We start from the raw sequence: 16,518 nt of genomic DNA on the forward strand, positions 1-16,518 counted from the left end.
TCCATTACTTTCCAGGACAATGGCTGCCAATCCCCTTGGAGGTTTATCAGGATAAGGTGTCATACCCGGTGCTGACACACACACACACACACACACACAGACACACACACAGGCTGGTGAACTGGGACTCACCAGACAACAGGTAGGAATAAGTGTTTCAACTTTATTATTTTATTATGAAATTCATGGTCCCCTGAGGATCATCATGTATAGAACACATGTTTTAGCTGATTGGCTTCTGGGTTTTTCAGCTTGATCAGTTCCCACAGTTCATGTCTCAGATGATCCATCAGCTTCTGAAGACGGCTCCGACTCTCAGCCTGCGATTATTAAGTTATTATCTCGTAATAACACGGTTGAAGCTGTATTAAAAAATTCATGATGGTTATTTTATCTCTATAACAAATGAACACTGGTAATCGTAGAACTAGCGATTCTGGTTCTGTCTCTTTGTTTCCATGACCACGTCTTCTCTCCTCTCAGACACGTCCACACGTCAAGAAGTGAGAAGACGTGTGACCCAGTGAAGTGAAGACTCCCGGTGTTCTTCATCCTGAATCCAGCAGGCGGAGCTGGAACTTCGTGTTTCTGCGATGACGTCGGATCCACCGACTCGACCTGTGACTCAAAGTGGGTGAAACCAGGGAGGAGGAGTTTGGGGTTGGGGGCGGGGTGTTAAGGATGAAGTGGCCATGTGTGTTCCTGGTTCTCATCGCTCTGGGCGGCCGGTGTTTCCGATGTGTCACCGGTGACCTTGTGACCTCTGACGAACACACAGACATTGGTCATGATGAGGACGTGCACCCCCACTCCCTCCGGGAAGCAGACGGGGATGTGGTCGACGTTAATTTCCAAACGAGCCGGGATGAACCACCAGACACGAGTATTGAAACAAACTGGGACGAGCTGGACATAAACCAGGAGGACTATGAGGACGCAGACTGGCGTCCTCCGAGCGTCCTCCAGGACACACGCCCGGTCCCGTCCCCTGGAGACACACCAGGGATTCCCGCTGGCGCCCCCGGTGGCAGCAGCACCGACCAGATCATCGCTGCTTCGTCCCCTCAGTGCGGCGAGTACAGCGGCCGGCTGACGTCTGCTGGCGAGTGCCGGCTGGTGGCAACGCTGCCCCCTGTGGGCACATCGCAGGAGCGCTGCCCGGACATGTTCCGCTGCACGGAGGACGTCTCCTACTGGCTGGACGAGAACCAGGACAGGAAGGACAAGCTGGAGGAGCTGAGAGGGACGATGTCGGAGCTGCAGGTGGAGCTGAGGAGCCACCGGCTGAGAGTCCAAGCCCTGGAGGAGCAGGTAGAGCTCGAGGGACGGGTAAATAAAGATGGACGACACGTCTCTGAAATGTCCCGGAGACGGGCGCTGCCATCTGGCTCTTCTGATGTCATTCGGAACCAGGTTCTGTGCGGAAGTGTCAAGAAGCTGAGTCCATACTGCAGCCGACCACCAGGGGGCGAACCAGAGGATTTTACCTCACTTAACCAAGCTGTCCTTTCGTCCATCTTTATTTACGATCACACGCCCTCTTCTAGAATCAGAGTTGACTGTATAGCGCCACCACCTGGCACCACCTGGCACCACATTCACCCTCCTCTCTCTCTTCTTCTGTTTATCTCTTTGTCTTCACACCTGCTAATTCCTGCTTAACCCTGAATGCTAACGAGATCAGCTGAAGGCGCTTTGTCCGCGGAGCGTCTCCGTCAACCTGATGAAGAAATGATCCCAAGCATTTCAGTTAGTTTGAAGATTTAGTGACAGAATATTCAAAATGACTTTGTGTGTAAGATAGATAGATAGATAGATAGATAGATAGATAGATAGATAGATAGATAGATAGATAGATAGATAGATAGATAGATAGATAGATAGATAGATAACTTTATTCATCCCCGAAGGGAAATTAAGTCGTCATAGCAGCCGGTATATTTTAATACAATAAAATACAATAAAATAAAAAATATTGAGGTAGAAAGAATAAAAACAGAAACACAAGATAAATAGGTAGATAAGGTGCAGTGGCAAGATGATGGTAATAGTACTGATGATATGATGGTAATGTTATTGTTAGACAGTATATATGAATAGTACAGTATATATAGTATATAATATAATATAATATATATTTATATATGATAGTAATTATACCAATATAATAGCAGTATATAGTAATAATGGCAGCAACAGTATATATAATAATAATAGTAAATATAATAATAACATGTACACATGTATAAATATGTGTATATAGACTTATATATACAAAGAATATACAGAGAGTATGATATAATATATGATATATAGTAGAGGTATAAATATAAGTATTTGACTATACAATAGATAATATCATATACTATGAGTGTAAGAATATGTAGACAGAGTGTGCAAAAGACAATATTATTGTATAAAATGATATATAATATCAATATGGTTTATATGAACACATATCACATATGATGTGAAGTAAGTGTATATGGAGCAGAGTGTTGTACAGGTCCACAGAGCAGGAGACAGGTTTAGTGCAGTTCTGTGATGGAGGCTCTGACAGAGGGGGAGGAGTTAAACAGTCTTATTGCGGTTGGGAGGAACGACTTCCTGTATCGTTCCTTAGAGCAGAAAAAAACCAGAAAGTATGAATCCTTTGGGTTTATATTTTGTTGTAGAACAAGCACCGACTCGGCCATGTTGTCCTGCCCTGTACTTATGTATAAAAGCTTTGTTTTATTCAACCTGGAACAGATTGACCTCTCGACCTGGAACAGATTGACCTCCTCTTCTCCCTCAGGAGGAACAACGTGCGTCTCTGAACTCGAGCGTCGAGCAGCGGCTTCGTTCTCTGGAGCTGCGTCACGCTACCTTCCACACGCTGCTGCACGTGCACGCCGCCCTGCTGGACGAGCTGCAGGCGCAGCGCCGCAACCTGTCGGCCGCCGTGCAGCGCTTGGGCCGCAGCCCGGGGTCGAAGGTCAAGGTCGTGAGAACCACCCCCCCGCGCGGCCTGCGAGACACACCAGGTACACATGCAACTAACACAGCGGTGAGTTGCATGACGCTCATGAAACAAGACAACTAGTCGGGTCAGGAACGTCGATTCCGTGACCATTCTCTGGCAAATATGTTTTGACGACTGATTTGACATCTATACAACATTTATAAAAAATTTAGCCCCCACGTCCCTCCCAAAAATGTCGGCATTTTTCGCTAGAGTCGAATCCAAAATGGCAGCCGGCACTATCTTGTAAAGGTTACTTTTTTACCAGAGCACCTAGAATAATGTATGAATACACATTTTGTGGCATATCAAAAATTACGTTTTCACTCGACCAGTTGGTGGCCATCTTGGATTTCGGGGTCAAGAAATGTAAAAATTATATCAGAATCACAATCCTTATGGTCAATTTGCCACAAAAAGTGTATTCATACATTATTCTAGGTGCTCTGGTAAAAAAGTAACCTTTACAAGATAGTGCCGGCTGCCATTTTGGATTCGGCCCTCTAGCGAAAAATGCCGACATTTTTGCGAGGGACGTGGGGGCTAAATTTTTTACAAATGTTGTATAGATGTCAAATCAGTCGTCGAAACATATTTGCCAGAGAATGGTCACGGAATTGAGGTTCCTGACCCGACTAAACACATGAAAGAAGTGCACAACTTATATTTGACTTTTAAAAGCTGTAATAAGTTCAGGTTTTAGAAAGAGAAGTGAACTTGCAGCCATGTGAACAGGAAACAGAATAAAACTATAACAACAAACTCTTCATGTTCCGACAGGTCAACATGTTCGTGTTCAATCGAAAACTTAAAGAATCCACATCAGCTGTCAAATCATTCATCTACGGACAATAAGATACAGAGTTGTACTTATATAAAATACTGATAATAAAACTCTAAATTCATTTAACATTGCAATATTTATATATTTATATATTTTCCTTTATACTATCTTGTAGTATTATTTATATTATGGTCACTTACTTTTAATTATTTTTTCTGTATCATGGTCACTACTGTTGCAATATTACTTATAATACTTTTGTTTTCATTACAATAACACTTACATCACTCCACTTTCTCCCCAGTACCTGCTTTTGCACAGTGTCTGTTTTGCAGGTTGTTTTTGTTTTCTGTATATTTTTACTCTCATTATGTGTAGTTTAGTAGTGTATATATTTTGATCTTTCTTTTTTATTGTTGCTTCGGCACTGTTATTTAAATTCTGTTTTTCTCTTTTTTGCTGTAACAAGTGAATTTCCCCGTTGTGTGGATAAATAAAGAAATCTAATCTAATCTAATCTAATTCAAATCAGAGCCTTTAATCCAATGAGACAAAATCTCATACCTGAGACTTTCATTCTGATTTGAAAAGGTTTAAATAAAGTTCTCAGGACAGTTTGCTAATTATTTAATTAATTAATTAATTAATTAATTAATTGCAGCTCTGACGCTTTGTTCTTGGACAAACTGTGACCGTCTGTTTGTCCGTCTCTGTCCCTCAGGTGGACAGCTCCTGTCTCTCTGTCCTTCAGACTGTGCGTCTCTGTATCACCACGGCGTTCGTCGTTCTGGTGTTTACTCCATCGTCATGGCAACCGGCGCCAACCTGCCGGTCTACTGCGACATGGAGACAGAAGGTCACACAGAGTTCAACACACTCACACGTATGTAGCGTGAATATTACATGATAGAGGCATGAACACCTGGTGTGTGTGTGTGTGTGTGTGTGTGTGTGTGTGTCTGTGTGTGTGTCTGTGTGTCTGTGTGTGTCTGTGTGTCTGTGTGTGTGTGTGTGTGTGTGTGTGTGTGTGTGTGTGTGTCTGTGTGTGTGTGTGTCTGTGTGTCTGTGTGTGTGTGTGTGTGTGTGTGTGTGTCTGTCTGTCTGTGCGTGTGTGTGTGTGTGTGTGTCTGTGTGTGTGTCTGTGTCTGTGTGTCTGTGTGTGTGATTGTGTGTGTGATTGTGTGTGTGTGATTGTGTGTGTGTGTGTGTCTGTGTGTGTGTGTGTGTGTGCGTGTGTGTGTCTGTGTGTGTCTGTGTGTGTGTGTCTGTGTGAGTCTGTGTCTGTGTCTCTGTGTGTGTGTGTGTGTGTACGTGTGTCTGTGTGTGCGTGTGCGTGTGCGTGTGCGTGTGCGTGTGCGTGTGCGTGCGTGCGTGCGTGCGTGTGTGTGTGCACCAGGTGGAGGCTGGACAGTGTTCCAGCGAAGGTTTGACGGCTCGGTCACTTTTAACCGCGGCTGGTCAGATTACCGCGAAGGCTTCGGTGATCCTGGAGGAGAACACTGGCTGGGGAACCAGCAGCTGCATCTTCTGTCCAATCAGGGTCAGCACAGCCTCCGCGTCGACCTGCAGGACTGGAGCCACGCCCACAGACACGCCCTCTACCACAGCTTCAGGTAGGAAGAGACCCGTGTGGATGAGTCGTAGAAAAAGAGACGGTAGAAGTACGACACAGAGTCGCTCGCTGTGTGAACTGTCATGGGAATTATTAACTCTAACTGTTCTCTTCTGAAATGTAACACAAACATGTTCTTCTCACATAGCTTTGCTCAAAGTTCAGGTGGAATGACCTGAAGAACATATCTATAAATCCTATGTAATATTTGCCTCTGCCAGATACCAGTACATGTCTGTTAGTTTAGCCATAGATGAACTTGAGACTATTTGATGTTCTAACGTCTCTTCCCTCAGGAGAGGAGGAAGCTGTTGCCTCTGATCGGTTCCAACCACTGAACTCTTCATACTCGCGTGGGATCAGAAGATGATGTAGTGACCTTCAGATTGTGTATTTAAGACAAGAGGAATCGGAACTCGGCTCTGAAATGACGAATAAATCTTAAATCCCCTGACATTACTTTTCTGATTGTCGGGATCAAGGCAAACATCTGGAAAGAGCTGGGCAGGTGTAGTGGTTGCAAGAGGTATTGCAGCTCCTGGATCGGCCATAAAATGGTGGATACATTTTATTTGAGTGTCACAAACCCATTGAAATAAATCTGGATTTGATCGATTTGTTTGCTCACGAGTCAGAAGAGAATCGAACTGACACAGTAACAACATGAAACCCTTTCATCGTTTCTCTGTAAAATCAGAACCAGGTTCTTCTCTGCTCCTCCTGCAGGACCGAGGGCGAGGAGAACCGGTACCGCCTCCACGTGTCGGGTTTCACTGGCACGGCGGAGGATTCGTTCGGCTGGTACCACGACCACCAGGGTTTCAGCACGCCGGACACGGGCAACATCTGCGCCGAGATCAGTCACTCGGGCTGGTGGTTCCGCCAATGTTTCCACGCCAACCTCAACGGCGTCTACTACAAGGTGGGTCGAGAACAAGGCGTGTCCTCAGGGTGGATGAGGTCCGATGACCCGGCTCATGTGCAACTGCTCCAATCCAAATGACCCAGAGTACGATTTGAGCTCGATTCTGATCCGATGTTTTGTTGTTTTAGAGTCGGATGAAATTAATCTGCGTTGTTTTTTGTTCGTGTACGAGAAGCAGCAACGTCACAAATCGATTTGCCCAAAGTCCGATTACAGTTTGATTCTTACTACAAATGTCGCTAGAGGCGGAGCTGAGGGACAAGTGTCTGATGATTGTGTGATATGCTAATGTAATACTTGTTTTCCACCAGGGGGGGCGCTACACTCAGAAAGCCCAGAACCTGCTTGGGCCGGACGGCATCGTGTGGTTCTCCTGGAAGGATTCAGACTTCTATTCTCTGAAGGCCGTCGCCATGATGATACGGCCACGCAGCTTCAGGCCGTCCCCCCTGTCGCCATAGTGACCGTGTTCTTCAGTCCGGCGGCGGCGTGAAGAACTCGCGGCGCCGCCACGAAGATCCTCTACAAACATCACGCCAGCAGCAGAGATCAGCTGATTCTAGTGGTTTTTAACCTGGTAGTTATTTCCTTTATCTAAAGATCAAGCGATGATGAAGTTTGTTTCATGAATAAATGTTAGGAACTTTTTCAGTTTTCTTGCTTCATTTGTTTCTCAGACAAACAGGAAACTGCAGCAGTTCAACTTTCATGACACATTTATTGGAACAGTTACGGTTAATAAGTGATTCATGTACAGGACTTCTCAAAGTCACCAACCTCCTAAAGACCAGAGGAGAGTCGGGTTCAGGTGGTTTCTCACAAGTCTTCGTGCTGCTGGTGGGACGGTCCCCCCCCCCGGGACATGGGGGGTGTCTATGTGGGGCGCTCCCTGGGACGGGTGACAAACTGCCACCACAGGGGGGGGAGGTCGCCCTCCTGGCGGGCGGGGGGGAGGGCCTCGGTCTCGGGACCCCCGGCCGGAGTCTCGGCCTGAAGCTGAGCAACCTGGAACCCAAACGAGAGGAGGAGATTCATCCCTCAATCATACGGGACTAAGAAGAGCTTCAAAAACACATATTACCATCAAGACTTATTTATTATGACCCGACTTCATAGTGTTGAGCTGAAAGACTCCAATGAACTTTGAATTAAATGGTTTTCTAAATAAAACAAAGATGAGTCTCTGGTTTTCTAAGTGAGAAAGAACTGCATGGACACACATTTGTATTTTTAACAATCTAACAGTGAAATATAGAAACTTTATTGCAAATTTCTCAATTCTTCTTCCTCTTCAGCTGATCGCAGTTTATGTACCAGAATCTAATCATAGACAATATGAACCGTTAGTAGATTGTGTTTCAGTTTGATTCTGTCGTGTTTGTACTGAAAGGGTTGAACCATCTGTCAGAGACACTTTGGCGCCACCTAGTGGATTTATTAGACAGAACGTTTCCCTGCCGAGCTGAAGCTTTTTAAAAGAAATGTTCAAATATCTTGTTGAGGATAAACAATATTCTCTACCACTGACTCTCCGTTTATGAGGTAAATCATTATTATCATTGTTGTACTTTCAACATTCTGTACAGAAATTATCATATAAAAAAAGAAATTCATGTAAACTCAGGTTACAGTGAGGAAAAGCTCACAAAAAGGGCTCTACATGATCTGAGAATTTCTCAAAGGAAGAATTGTTGAACCCAAATTAATTCAAATAAACCATCTTAAATGCTAAAGCACTTTATAATATTGTATTTTACAATTAAATGTAGATAGCCTGTTATATATTTGAAGACCAATGTCGTCTGTATGAATATGAGAATGAAAGAACAAGGAAATGTTTGGACAATCTGAAGTGGTACATAGCTGTTAATATTGAGGTGATATAATATATAGTAATTGTTGATTTTCAATCATGAATACTGATGTCTGTAAATACACACTTAAATATATTTCCCATATTATAACACTCATTCTTGCCAGAAGTGCCTTTTGAGTACTGAATGCTTTATGTACTAATTTCTAGATTTAGTACATAACATTCTTCAGCTTCATAGAATCAGAGAAAGATTTGTGTCCTGTGAATTCTTTAGTATAAACAAAGTTATAAATGTATTGTCTCATAAGGAAGAGGCTGCACTGAAGATCCTGTTGTGAAGTGTCCTGTGTGCACAGCTCAGTTCAGGAACACAACCTTCAGACCTGGAAATGTACTTCTTGATAAATAGCAAATGATTGTGAGAAAAACTAATTTCTAACTTAGTGAAATGTATTTTTATTGTCTTGTGAACCCACGAAGGTTTAAATCCCAGTGACAGGTGCTGTGTGACATCACTCACCTCTTTGTCCCAGCTCTGCAGCCTCAGCTGCTTCCAGTGCTCCCTCTTGGAGAAGTAATCAGGATACATGGCCTTCTCAGACGGGTGCCAGTGGTCCAGCACCCACTCGGGAACCTGGGGGGGGGGGGGGGGGACGAGTTCAAGACGTTCGTCAACACGCAACGACATCATCATCTGCTACGATTACAACAAGTCACCTGATAAAACTGATTAACACCTTGATGTTTCAAAAGAAAAACATGAATCACAGGTTATTTAGATGTTTGACATCTGAGGATAAGATCCAATGCAATTTGAATTTCCCCATATCAGTGAGACACACACACATTCACATTAAATAGTCGACACGTGATGTATGAAACAATAACATCAGTTCAGTAAATGATTCAAACTTATATAAAACCACACAAGTGATAAAGATAATTCACTTTCAATTTGATGAAAAACTTTCTAAGGTCACTCTGCACCACAGAGTGTTTATAAAAATCTCAGCACAAAAACAATATGTCGTGGAAGTTTGAGGACGACTTGCAAGGAATAATTCTGAAGTATCAATACAGGACAAGAAAATACATGATAACAAATAGGGTTGCAAAGGGGCGGAAAGTTTCCAGTAAATTTCCGGAAACTTTCCATGGGAAGTATAGCTCGGGAATTTTGAAAAAAATAAATAAATATGCTAATTAAAGGCTGAGCAATAAAAACATCATTCAAAACTCTATTTTAAAGATGTATGGAACGTTGAGTTTCAACCCTCCACTGGTCATTCTTCCATCACATGCACAGATAACTCCCAGCATGCTTCACTCTACAGCAGGGCTACTGAGGCCTGCTGTAGAGTGCAGGACTAGTCAGGTAAGTTTCCATGATATTACTGGGAAAATATATTAGCATGCTGATTGAGGATTGTTCATCTGTTCATCTAGACTATTTCCATTCATTTATCCATCAATTGTAAAATATGTTTACAGACGATTCCAATTGTTTGGCTAACTATTTATATCTCTGGCATTGCATTAGTGTTTTTTTACAAACTTTTTTCTCATCTTATTCTACAGAACAATGCCACGTGCACTCTCTCATGTGTGGAGACATTTCACCTCATCCAATGTAGAAGGAAAGGCTGTGTACATTTGCAAATACTGTGCAAAGACCTATGTTAAGAATGACACAACGATGCAGAAGCATATAGTCAAGTGCCCAAAGTTTCCTCAGGACTCAAATCAGACTTTGACAAAACAAAATGTTTATATTTATGTCTGTATATGACAAGGTCAATACAGTTAGTATAAATTACCAACAAAATTTCCAGTTTATTCCCTTTAATTCCCGTTAATTCCTGTATATTCCAGTTTTTCCTGTTAATTCCCGTATATTCCCGCTAATTCCCATGGAAAGTTTCCAACTTTGAATATTCCCGGAATTTTGCAACCCTAATAACAAAAAATAAGTGTTTCAGGACAAAACTATAAAACTATGACAATAAAGACAGCCCATGCTCCTGGTCACCTTGTAGCACTCGTATCTCTCGTAGGAGGTTCCTCCAGGAGAGTCGGGGAAGATGTAGGGCTGAGGATGCTGATTGGACCAGAACTCCTCCTCCCCGGCCTTCAGCATCATGGTGGCCTTCACCAGGTCCTTCTCCCCCCGGTTCTCATCGAAGCGAGAGCGCATCATGCAGGCGTAGAACCGGTACTTGTCCCTGGGACGGAAGGGAAAACAACAGACGAGTGCAGTTTAGTTTTGTTTTATAGATTATTAGTTATTGTTGTGTATAATATCAAAGGAAGCTGATATTTGTGTGATTTAATCTGCAACTTGACTGAATCTCTAAAGTTCACACAACATCACAGCTGAGGTGAATTTCTGTTTATGGAGAAAAACTGTGGAATTATCTGGATAAATAGATTGAAATGTTGCTCAAATATTATTAAAATAATAAAAATGAAGCAGTTTGAATTCACTTCTCGTTCATTTGTACAAGTGAATTGTGAAGTTATTGACAGAGAAATGATAATCATAATAAACTGAACTAACCTTGGATCAATGATAATGATCTTAATTAATGATCGATTCCTCATTAACCTTTGTTGAGATATCTATGTTTTGTTTTCTACCTTATGAATATATTTTACTATATTTTACCTACATTATATCCTGTGAATCAATATTAGCTGTGTAGTCTATAGAATTAACAATATTACAACTGTTTCTTATATCCTGGAGTGATATATAATTTCTGGACTCAAATACAGGGTCAAACACAGAGCGCAAACATTTGAGTGTTAATCTGACTTCAAAGTGCAATTTGGGAAAAGCGTGAGAAGGTAAATTCATCTTGAGATTTGAGATAATGCAAGTACGGATTCCCAGGAAGGAGAGAGGATGTGCCCGGACTAAAACAAAGAACTGTTTCATGAATTATTATGGGAGAAACATATGAAATCCTTCTCTAAATGATAATCATAATAAACTGAACTAACCTTGGATCAATGATAATGATCTTAATTAAAGATTGATTCCTCATTAACCTTCCACTTGGTAAGAATGAGGAGTTCAGGAAACACGTAGAGATTCATGTGTCAGAGTTAAATGATGTAAAACATTATTTTCAGGTTCTTTAACTCGTCAGATCGAGGAGAGAAGTTCAGCTTCAGGTTTATCTTTGTTTTGATTCTTCACATTTCAACGTCAACAAGATAAAATCACATTTAAACTCTGATATTAACGGTCAGAGTCGCTGTCGTGTTCCACTTCCGGTGAATAAAAGTAAACATGTAGAAAACAGGTTGACTTTTCAGTGACTGACCTGGCTAGCTGTTAGCTTAGCAGCTAGCTTAGCGGCTCTACCGCTGTCTAAACGCGAGTTGTGTTATTGTGAGGTCGTTGGTTCGAGTCCCGCTGCCGTGGCCTTGCTCACCTGAAGATGCACCAGGACTCCAGGTGTCTCAGAGACTTCTTATAGAGCCGCAGCACCTTCTGCTGGTGGGTCAGAAAGGCCGCCGCCATCTTCCCTGTCACCTTCTGTGCGAGCGGCGCGGGGCATGCTGGGACTTCATGACGTTAGGACCATGGTTAGGACCCGAGAACCGTAAAACAGGTACCAAACACGCATTCATAGAGGAGAAGCATAATCAGTATACGAATAATAGAATATAATTTTTTATAATAAATATGCTTAATTTACATTAATTTAATGTTTTATTATTTTAATCAGGCATTTATTAATACAATAAAAGGCCGAAATGACGACGATATTTGTGGGTATCAAATATTATTCTCTCTACAGTAAATATGTTTTATATTTAATGTAGACAGAATAATATTTATTTTATTCTATTTTTATTTTTAACGATAAATTTAATTTATCGTTAAAATTTGCCCAGTTAATTATCCAGCGTTGAAATGATGACGTGAAATATTGGGCTTGACAGCTGTCTGCTACAGGAGTTACGGTGCTGTTGCATTATGGGATGTGTGAGAGCTGCATGTGTGTCTGTGTTGAGAAGAAGAACCAAAATGTCTCAGCTCAGGTTCATCGGTAAGATCCAGTTTCACATCATAACACAGACTGAACTGGTTGTTAGCATGGGAGTTAACCTGTTAGCATGTGTACTAACCAGTTAGTATGACAGATTATCAGTTAGCATGACAGTTAACCAGTTAGCAAGATAATTAACCAGTTAGCATGTGTACTAACCAGTTAGCATGACAGTTAACCTGTTAGCAAGACAATTAACCAGTTAGCATGTGTACTAACCAGTTAGCATGACAGTTAACCTGTTAGCAAGACAATTAACCAGTTAGCATGTGTACTAACCAGTTAGCATGACAGTTAACTTGTTAGCATGTGTACTAACCAGTTAGTATGACAGATTATCAGTTAGCATGGGAGTTGACCTGTTAGCAGGATAACTAATCAGTTAGCATGACAATTAACCAGTTAGCATGTTTACTAACCAGTTAGCATGTTTACTAACCAGCTAGCATGACAGTGAACCAGTTAGCAGGATAACTAACCAGTTAGCAGGATAACTAACCAGTTAGCACTGAGACTTAACCTGCTAGCATGATAACTAACATTATACTAGCATTATAGTTAATCCAGCCTGAAATAAAACTACAGAGAATAAGTACAAAATATAATATTAACACAGCACACAGACATATCTTTAGAGAAATGTCCTTAAGTGTAAAGTCACAGGATGACTTCACAATGTTTACTGTATAAGTGCCTTATTTAAAAGGAGATGTTGAAATAAATGCATGTGTGTGTACATATATATATATATATATATATATATATATATATATATAAGCTGTTATTCATTACAATATGAATATGGGTATATAAATGGTCAAATTGGGTTCAACTTCTAATATTAAATAAAGGCATATACTGTATGTTTATGTAATGTGTGTCTAAGTTCACAATATAAAACAATCTAAACAATTAACTAGGTATATAAATTCTGTTAATTGCTCAATTTCACAACAAGATCACACGTTTGGAATAATATAATTGATTAACACGTTTTTATAAGACAATTTTTAATGCCTGACTTGTTATTATTACCACAGAATGTGCTGTCATATGATTTTCCATGACAGAATCCATAACCCAGCTCCTGCTTGTTGACCTCCTCAGATATCGGAGTGAACTTGACCGACCCGATGTTCCGAGGCCTCTACCGAGGGAAACAGAAACATGACGGTGAGAATTCATCCTCTTCTCCGTCCGTCGTCTTTTCTACGTTAATCTGACTCCAGCTGTGTTTGTCTCCGACAGACGACTTCAACCAGATCATCGACCGGGCTCTGAAGGTCGGAGTGGAGAAGGTAAGAGAAGAATCCACAGACATGAAGACTTGAACAAACTTCAGTGGGACAGGAACTAGCTTTCAGTTTGGTCCAAGTCCCATCTGCTAACATGGAGGAGCTTTATGACGTGTGCTGCAGCCGGCCACCAGGGGGCAGTCATGTTGACATGTTTACAGTCTCAGCGTCTTCTGGGGCCAGGTCCACCGAGGAGATCTGGATCTGGACTGGACGCTCTGGTCTTATTAACGTGTGGGACGTGTGTTCCCAGTTCCTGATCACAGGAGGGAGCCTGGAGGACAGCAGAGAGGCCCTGAAGCTCTCCGAGAGCAGAGGTGAGGACGTCCTCACGAGGACAGACACCAGAACACGTCCTCTTCTCTTTGCTCACGCCTGCTTCCTCCTGCAGACGAGTTCTGCTGCACGGTGGGCTGCCATCCCACCCGCTGCAGCGAGTTCCAGCAGGGGGGGGAGTCCCAGTACCTGACCGGGCTGAGGGAGCTGGCTGCAGCCCACAGAGGGAAGGTGGTGGCTGTGGGGGAGTGTGGACTGGGTGTGTGGACGCACACAACACACAACAACACACAACAACAACACACACACGCAGGATTAGAACCACGTTGTTAAGCCTCTTTTCTCTTCGGTCCAGATTTCGACAGGTTGGAATTTTGTCCAAAGGAAACTCAGCTGAAGTAAGTTTCCTCTCGGTCGATGTTCAGCAGGAAACGTTCAGACACAGAAAGCTCGACTCAGCCTTTTCTCCTCTGTCCGTCGCAGATACTTCGAGAAGCAGTTCGACCTGGCGGAGGAAACCAAGCTGCCCATGTTCCTCCACTGCAGGAACTCCCATCAGGAGTTCATCGGTAGGTCCATCCCCCAGAAGACATCGTCCACCACCGAAGACACAGAGACACTTTAACCTCAGTGTCGTCCTCAGTCCTGCTGCGGCTCAGAGCAGGAGCGTCCATCTTTATCTCAAATGTCCTGAAGACTCTTCTTCTTCTTCTTCTTCTTTTTCTTCTTCTTCTTCTTTTTCTTTTTCTTCTTCTTCTTCTTCTTCTTCTTCTTCTTCTTCTTCTTTTTCTTCTTCTTCTTCTTCAAATGAAACTATGGAACAAACATGAAGCTTCACTCAGATCAGAAAAGGTCGTGAGAGTTTCTCCTCATTAAAAATATGAAATAGGAAACAGACCATAATATGAAATCCACACCAACATTCATGCAACACAATAAACATCTTAATATTTATTTTTCTTGTACGAAATTATTTAAGTAAAATACACAAACGTGTCAAAATTCGTTTTTTTCTTATAATCTGAGTCAAAAAATCTGTTTCATTTTCACTAAAATGAACCAAACTCAAGTTTTATATATATTTAGTTATATAGTTTATAATCTGAGGGTTTATACTGCGGAGTTTGTTCATGTATCACTCATTTATAAAACATTTTATTCAGGAAACAGGGTGAAAACATTTTTAGAGGCTGTTGACAGATTTTTGATACTGAATTTTTAAACTGGTTTTATTAAATTTTAAGATTGATATGAATCTTTAGGATGAAATTTACGAGATTCGTGTGACTGTTAATATTTGTTTCTCTGTTGCTCTGTCAGAAATCATGAAGAGAAATCGGGACCGATGTGTGGGAGGAGTGGTGAGGACCTTGGTTGTGGAACTTTTTTATTCATGGTGTTAAATCTCAGATGGAACATTGAATGAGATTCTGTTTGTTTCAGGTTCACTCGTTTGACGGGACGAGTGAAGACGCTGCTGCGCTCGTGGACCTGGACCTCCACATCGGGATCAACGGATGGTGAGAGGATCTTAAACGTGATGGAGAACCTGAAAAACTGACCTCAACCAAATCTCCTCCATGTTAGTGGATGGGAGATGGAGCAAAGTAAACAATATTCAATATTACTTCTATGTTTCAGTTCTTTGAAAACGGAGGCGAATATTGAAGCGATGAAGTCGATTCCCAGCGAGCGGCTGATGATCGAAACAGGTGAGCTGCAGAGAAACCATGAAACTCCAGAGTTCATCGGACATTTTAAGTTTAAATGCACAAACCAGACATTAACTCATTAAAGATAAACACAGATTTACAAAGAAGAAATCTTAAAATTTAATAAAACCAGTTTAAAAATCATGATTCAGTGTCAAAAGCCTCTAACAATGTTTTCACCCTGTTTCCTGAATAAAATGTTTTATAAATGAGTGATACATGAACAAACTCCGCAGTATAAACCCTCAGATTATAAACTATATAACTAAATATATAAAACTTGAGTTTGGTTCATCTTAGTTAAAATGAAACAGATTTTTTGACTCAGATTATAAGAAAAAAACGAATTTTGACACCTAAAACGTTTGTGTATTTTACTTAAATCATTTCGTACAATAAATAAATATGAAGATGTTTATTGTGTAACATATATGTTGTTGGTGTGGATTTCATATTATGGTCTGTTTCCTCTCAGACGCTCCGTGGTGCGGAGTGAAAAACACTCACGCAGGCTCCAAACACATTAAAACTACATTTCCCACGAAGAAGAAATGGGAGGCGGGGCACTGCCTGAAGGACCGGAACGAGCCGTGTCACATCATGTGAGTGTCATCAGAAATCCAGAAGTTGGTTATAGAAATAGGAATAAGGGTGGGAGGAGTCATGAAATGATGGGAGGGGTCAGGAAGGGGTGGGGTTACTGAGTGAACCAATGAAATGTGATGTGTCTCCTCCAGACAAGTGTTGGAGGTGATGGCGGCGGCGAGGGAGGAGGATCTGATGGAGCTGGCCAACACCATCTACAACAGCACCATCAAAGTCTTCTTCAGCTCCAGCTGATGATGAAGAGGCCGACTGGTGTGGAATTATTTCACTGTGTGTGTGTGTGTGTGTGTGTGTGTGTGCTTGAAAATGTCAGAAAACAAAAATAAAGAATCTAATCTCTAATCTGAAAAGTGGATCGATGGATAATTTCAACACAATGAAACTGAACTAGTTGAAGTGAGAGAGAAGATGAGACTTTAACCTCTGA

The 16,518-nt window shown here is 41.8% G+C and overlaps 3 protein-coding genes across 3 annotated transcripts; 2 read left to right on the forward strand and 1 right to left on the reverse strand.

Moving 5' to 3' along the window:
* The first annotated feature begins 681 nt into the window (after nucleotides 1-681).
* Nucleotides 682-6,786, forward strand: LOC133025774 (fibrinogen C domain-containing protein 1-like). The gene is made up of 6 exons (XM_061092516.1): nucleotides 682-1,311; nucleotides 2,798-3,026; nucleotides 4,510-4,644; nucleotides 5,185-5,401; nucleotides 6,127-6,322; nucleotides 6,637-6,786. Exons 1-6 carry the CDS (start codon nucleotides 682-684, stop codon nucleotides 6,784-6,786), a joined length of 1,557 nt encoding a protein of 518 aa, XP_060948499.1.
* Nucleotides 6,787-7,023: 237 nt separating this feature from the next.
* On the reverse strand, nucleotides 7,024-11,693 carry ndufb9 (NADH:ubiquinone oxidoreductase subunit B9). The gene is made up of 4 exons (XM_061092393.1): nucleotides 11,582-11,693; nucleotides 10,171-10,363; nucleotides 8,662-8,775; nucleotides 7,024-7,330 (listed from the first exon to the last, which is right to left on the reverse strand). Exons 1-4 carry the CDS (start codon nucleotides 11,668-11,670, stop codon nucleotides 7,199-7,201), a joined length of 528 nt encoding a protein of 175 aa, XP_060948376.1. The 5' UTR covers nucleotides 11,671-11,693; the 3' UTR covers nucleotides 7,024-7,198.
* Nucleotides 11,694-12,116: 423 nt separating this feature from the next.
* On the forward strand, nucleotides 12,117-16,424 carry tatdn1 (TatD DNase domain containing 1). Its single transcript, XM_061092399.1, has 12 exons — nucleotides 12,117-12,202; nucleotides 13,310-13,375; nucleotides 13,451-13,500; nucleotides 13,751-13,814; nucleotides 13,889-14,032; nucleotides 14,129-14,171; nucleotides 14,257-14,342; nucleotides 15,094-15,134; nucleotides 15,217-15,293; nucleotides 15,415-15,485; nucleotides 15,961-16,087; nucleotides 16,223-16,424. Exons 1-12 carry the CDS (start codon nucleotides 12,130-12,132, stop codon nucleotides 16,323-16,325), a joined length of 945 nt encoding a protein of 314 aa, XP_060948382.1. The 5' UTR covers nucleotides 12,117-12,129; the 3' UTR covers nucleotides 16,326-16,424.
* Nucleotides 16,425-16,518: the final 94 nt, after the last annotated feature.

This window comes from Limanda limanda, chromosome 19 (assembly GCF_963576545.1).
Source record: "Limanda limanda chromosome 19, fLimLim1.1, whole genome shotgun sequence".
NCBI lineage: Eukaryota > Metazoa > Chordata > Actinopteri > Pleuronectiformes > Pleuronectidae > Limanda > Limanda limanda.

Excerpts from the sequence above, each read along its gene's own strand:
- ndufb9 (XM_061092393.1), bottom strand. The coding sequence starts at position 11,670 with ATGGCGGCGGCCTTTCTGACCCACCAGCAGAAGGTGCTGCGGCTCTAT. Across the intron at positions 8,776-10,170 it reads AGAGATACGAGTGCTACAAG|GTTCCCGAGTGGGTGCTGGA; the intron begins GTGACCAGGAGC and ends CCCCCCCCCCAG. Across the intron at positions 7,331-8,661 it reads TGCAGAGCTGGGACAAAGAG|GTTGCTCAGCTTCAGGCCGA; the intron begins GTGAGTGATGTC and ends TTTGGGTTCCAG.
- tatdn1 (XM_061092399.1), top strand. The coding sequence starts at position 12,130 with ATGGGATGTGTGAGAGCTGCATGTGTGTCTGTGTTGAGAAGAAGAACC. Across the intron at positions 12,203-13,309 it reads GTCTCAGCTCAGGTTCATCG|ATATCGGAGTGAACTTGACC; the intron begins GTAAGATCCAGT and ends TGACCTCCTCAG. Across the intron at positions 15,486-15,960 it reads GCGGCTGATGATCGAAACAG|ACGCTCCGTGGTGCGGAGTG; the intron begins GTGAGCTGCAGA and ends GTTTCCTCTCAG.
- LOC133025774 (XM_061092516.1), top strand. The coding sequence starts at position 682 with ATGAAGTGGCCATGTGTGTTCCTGGTTCTCATCGCTCTGGGCGGCCGG. Across the intron at positions 1,312-2,797 it reads TCCAAGCCCTGGAGGAGCAG|GAGGAACAACGTGCGTCTCT; the intron begins GTAGAGCTCGAG and ends CTTCTCCCTCAG. Across the intron at positions 3,027-4,509 it reads CGGCCTGCGAGACACACCAG|GTGGACAGCTCCTGTCTCTC; the intron begins GTACACATGCAA and ends TCTGTCCCTCAG.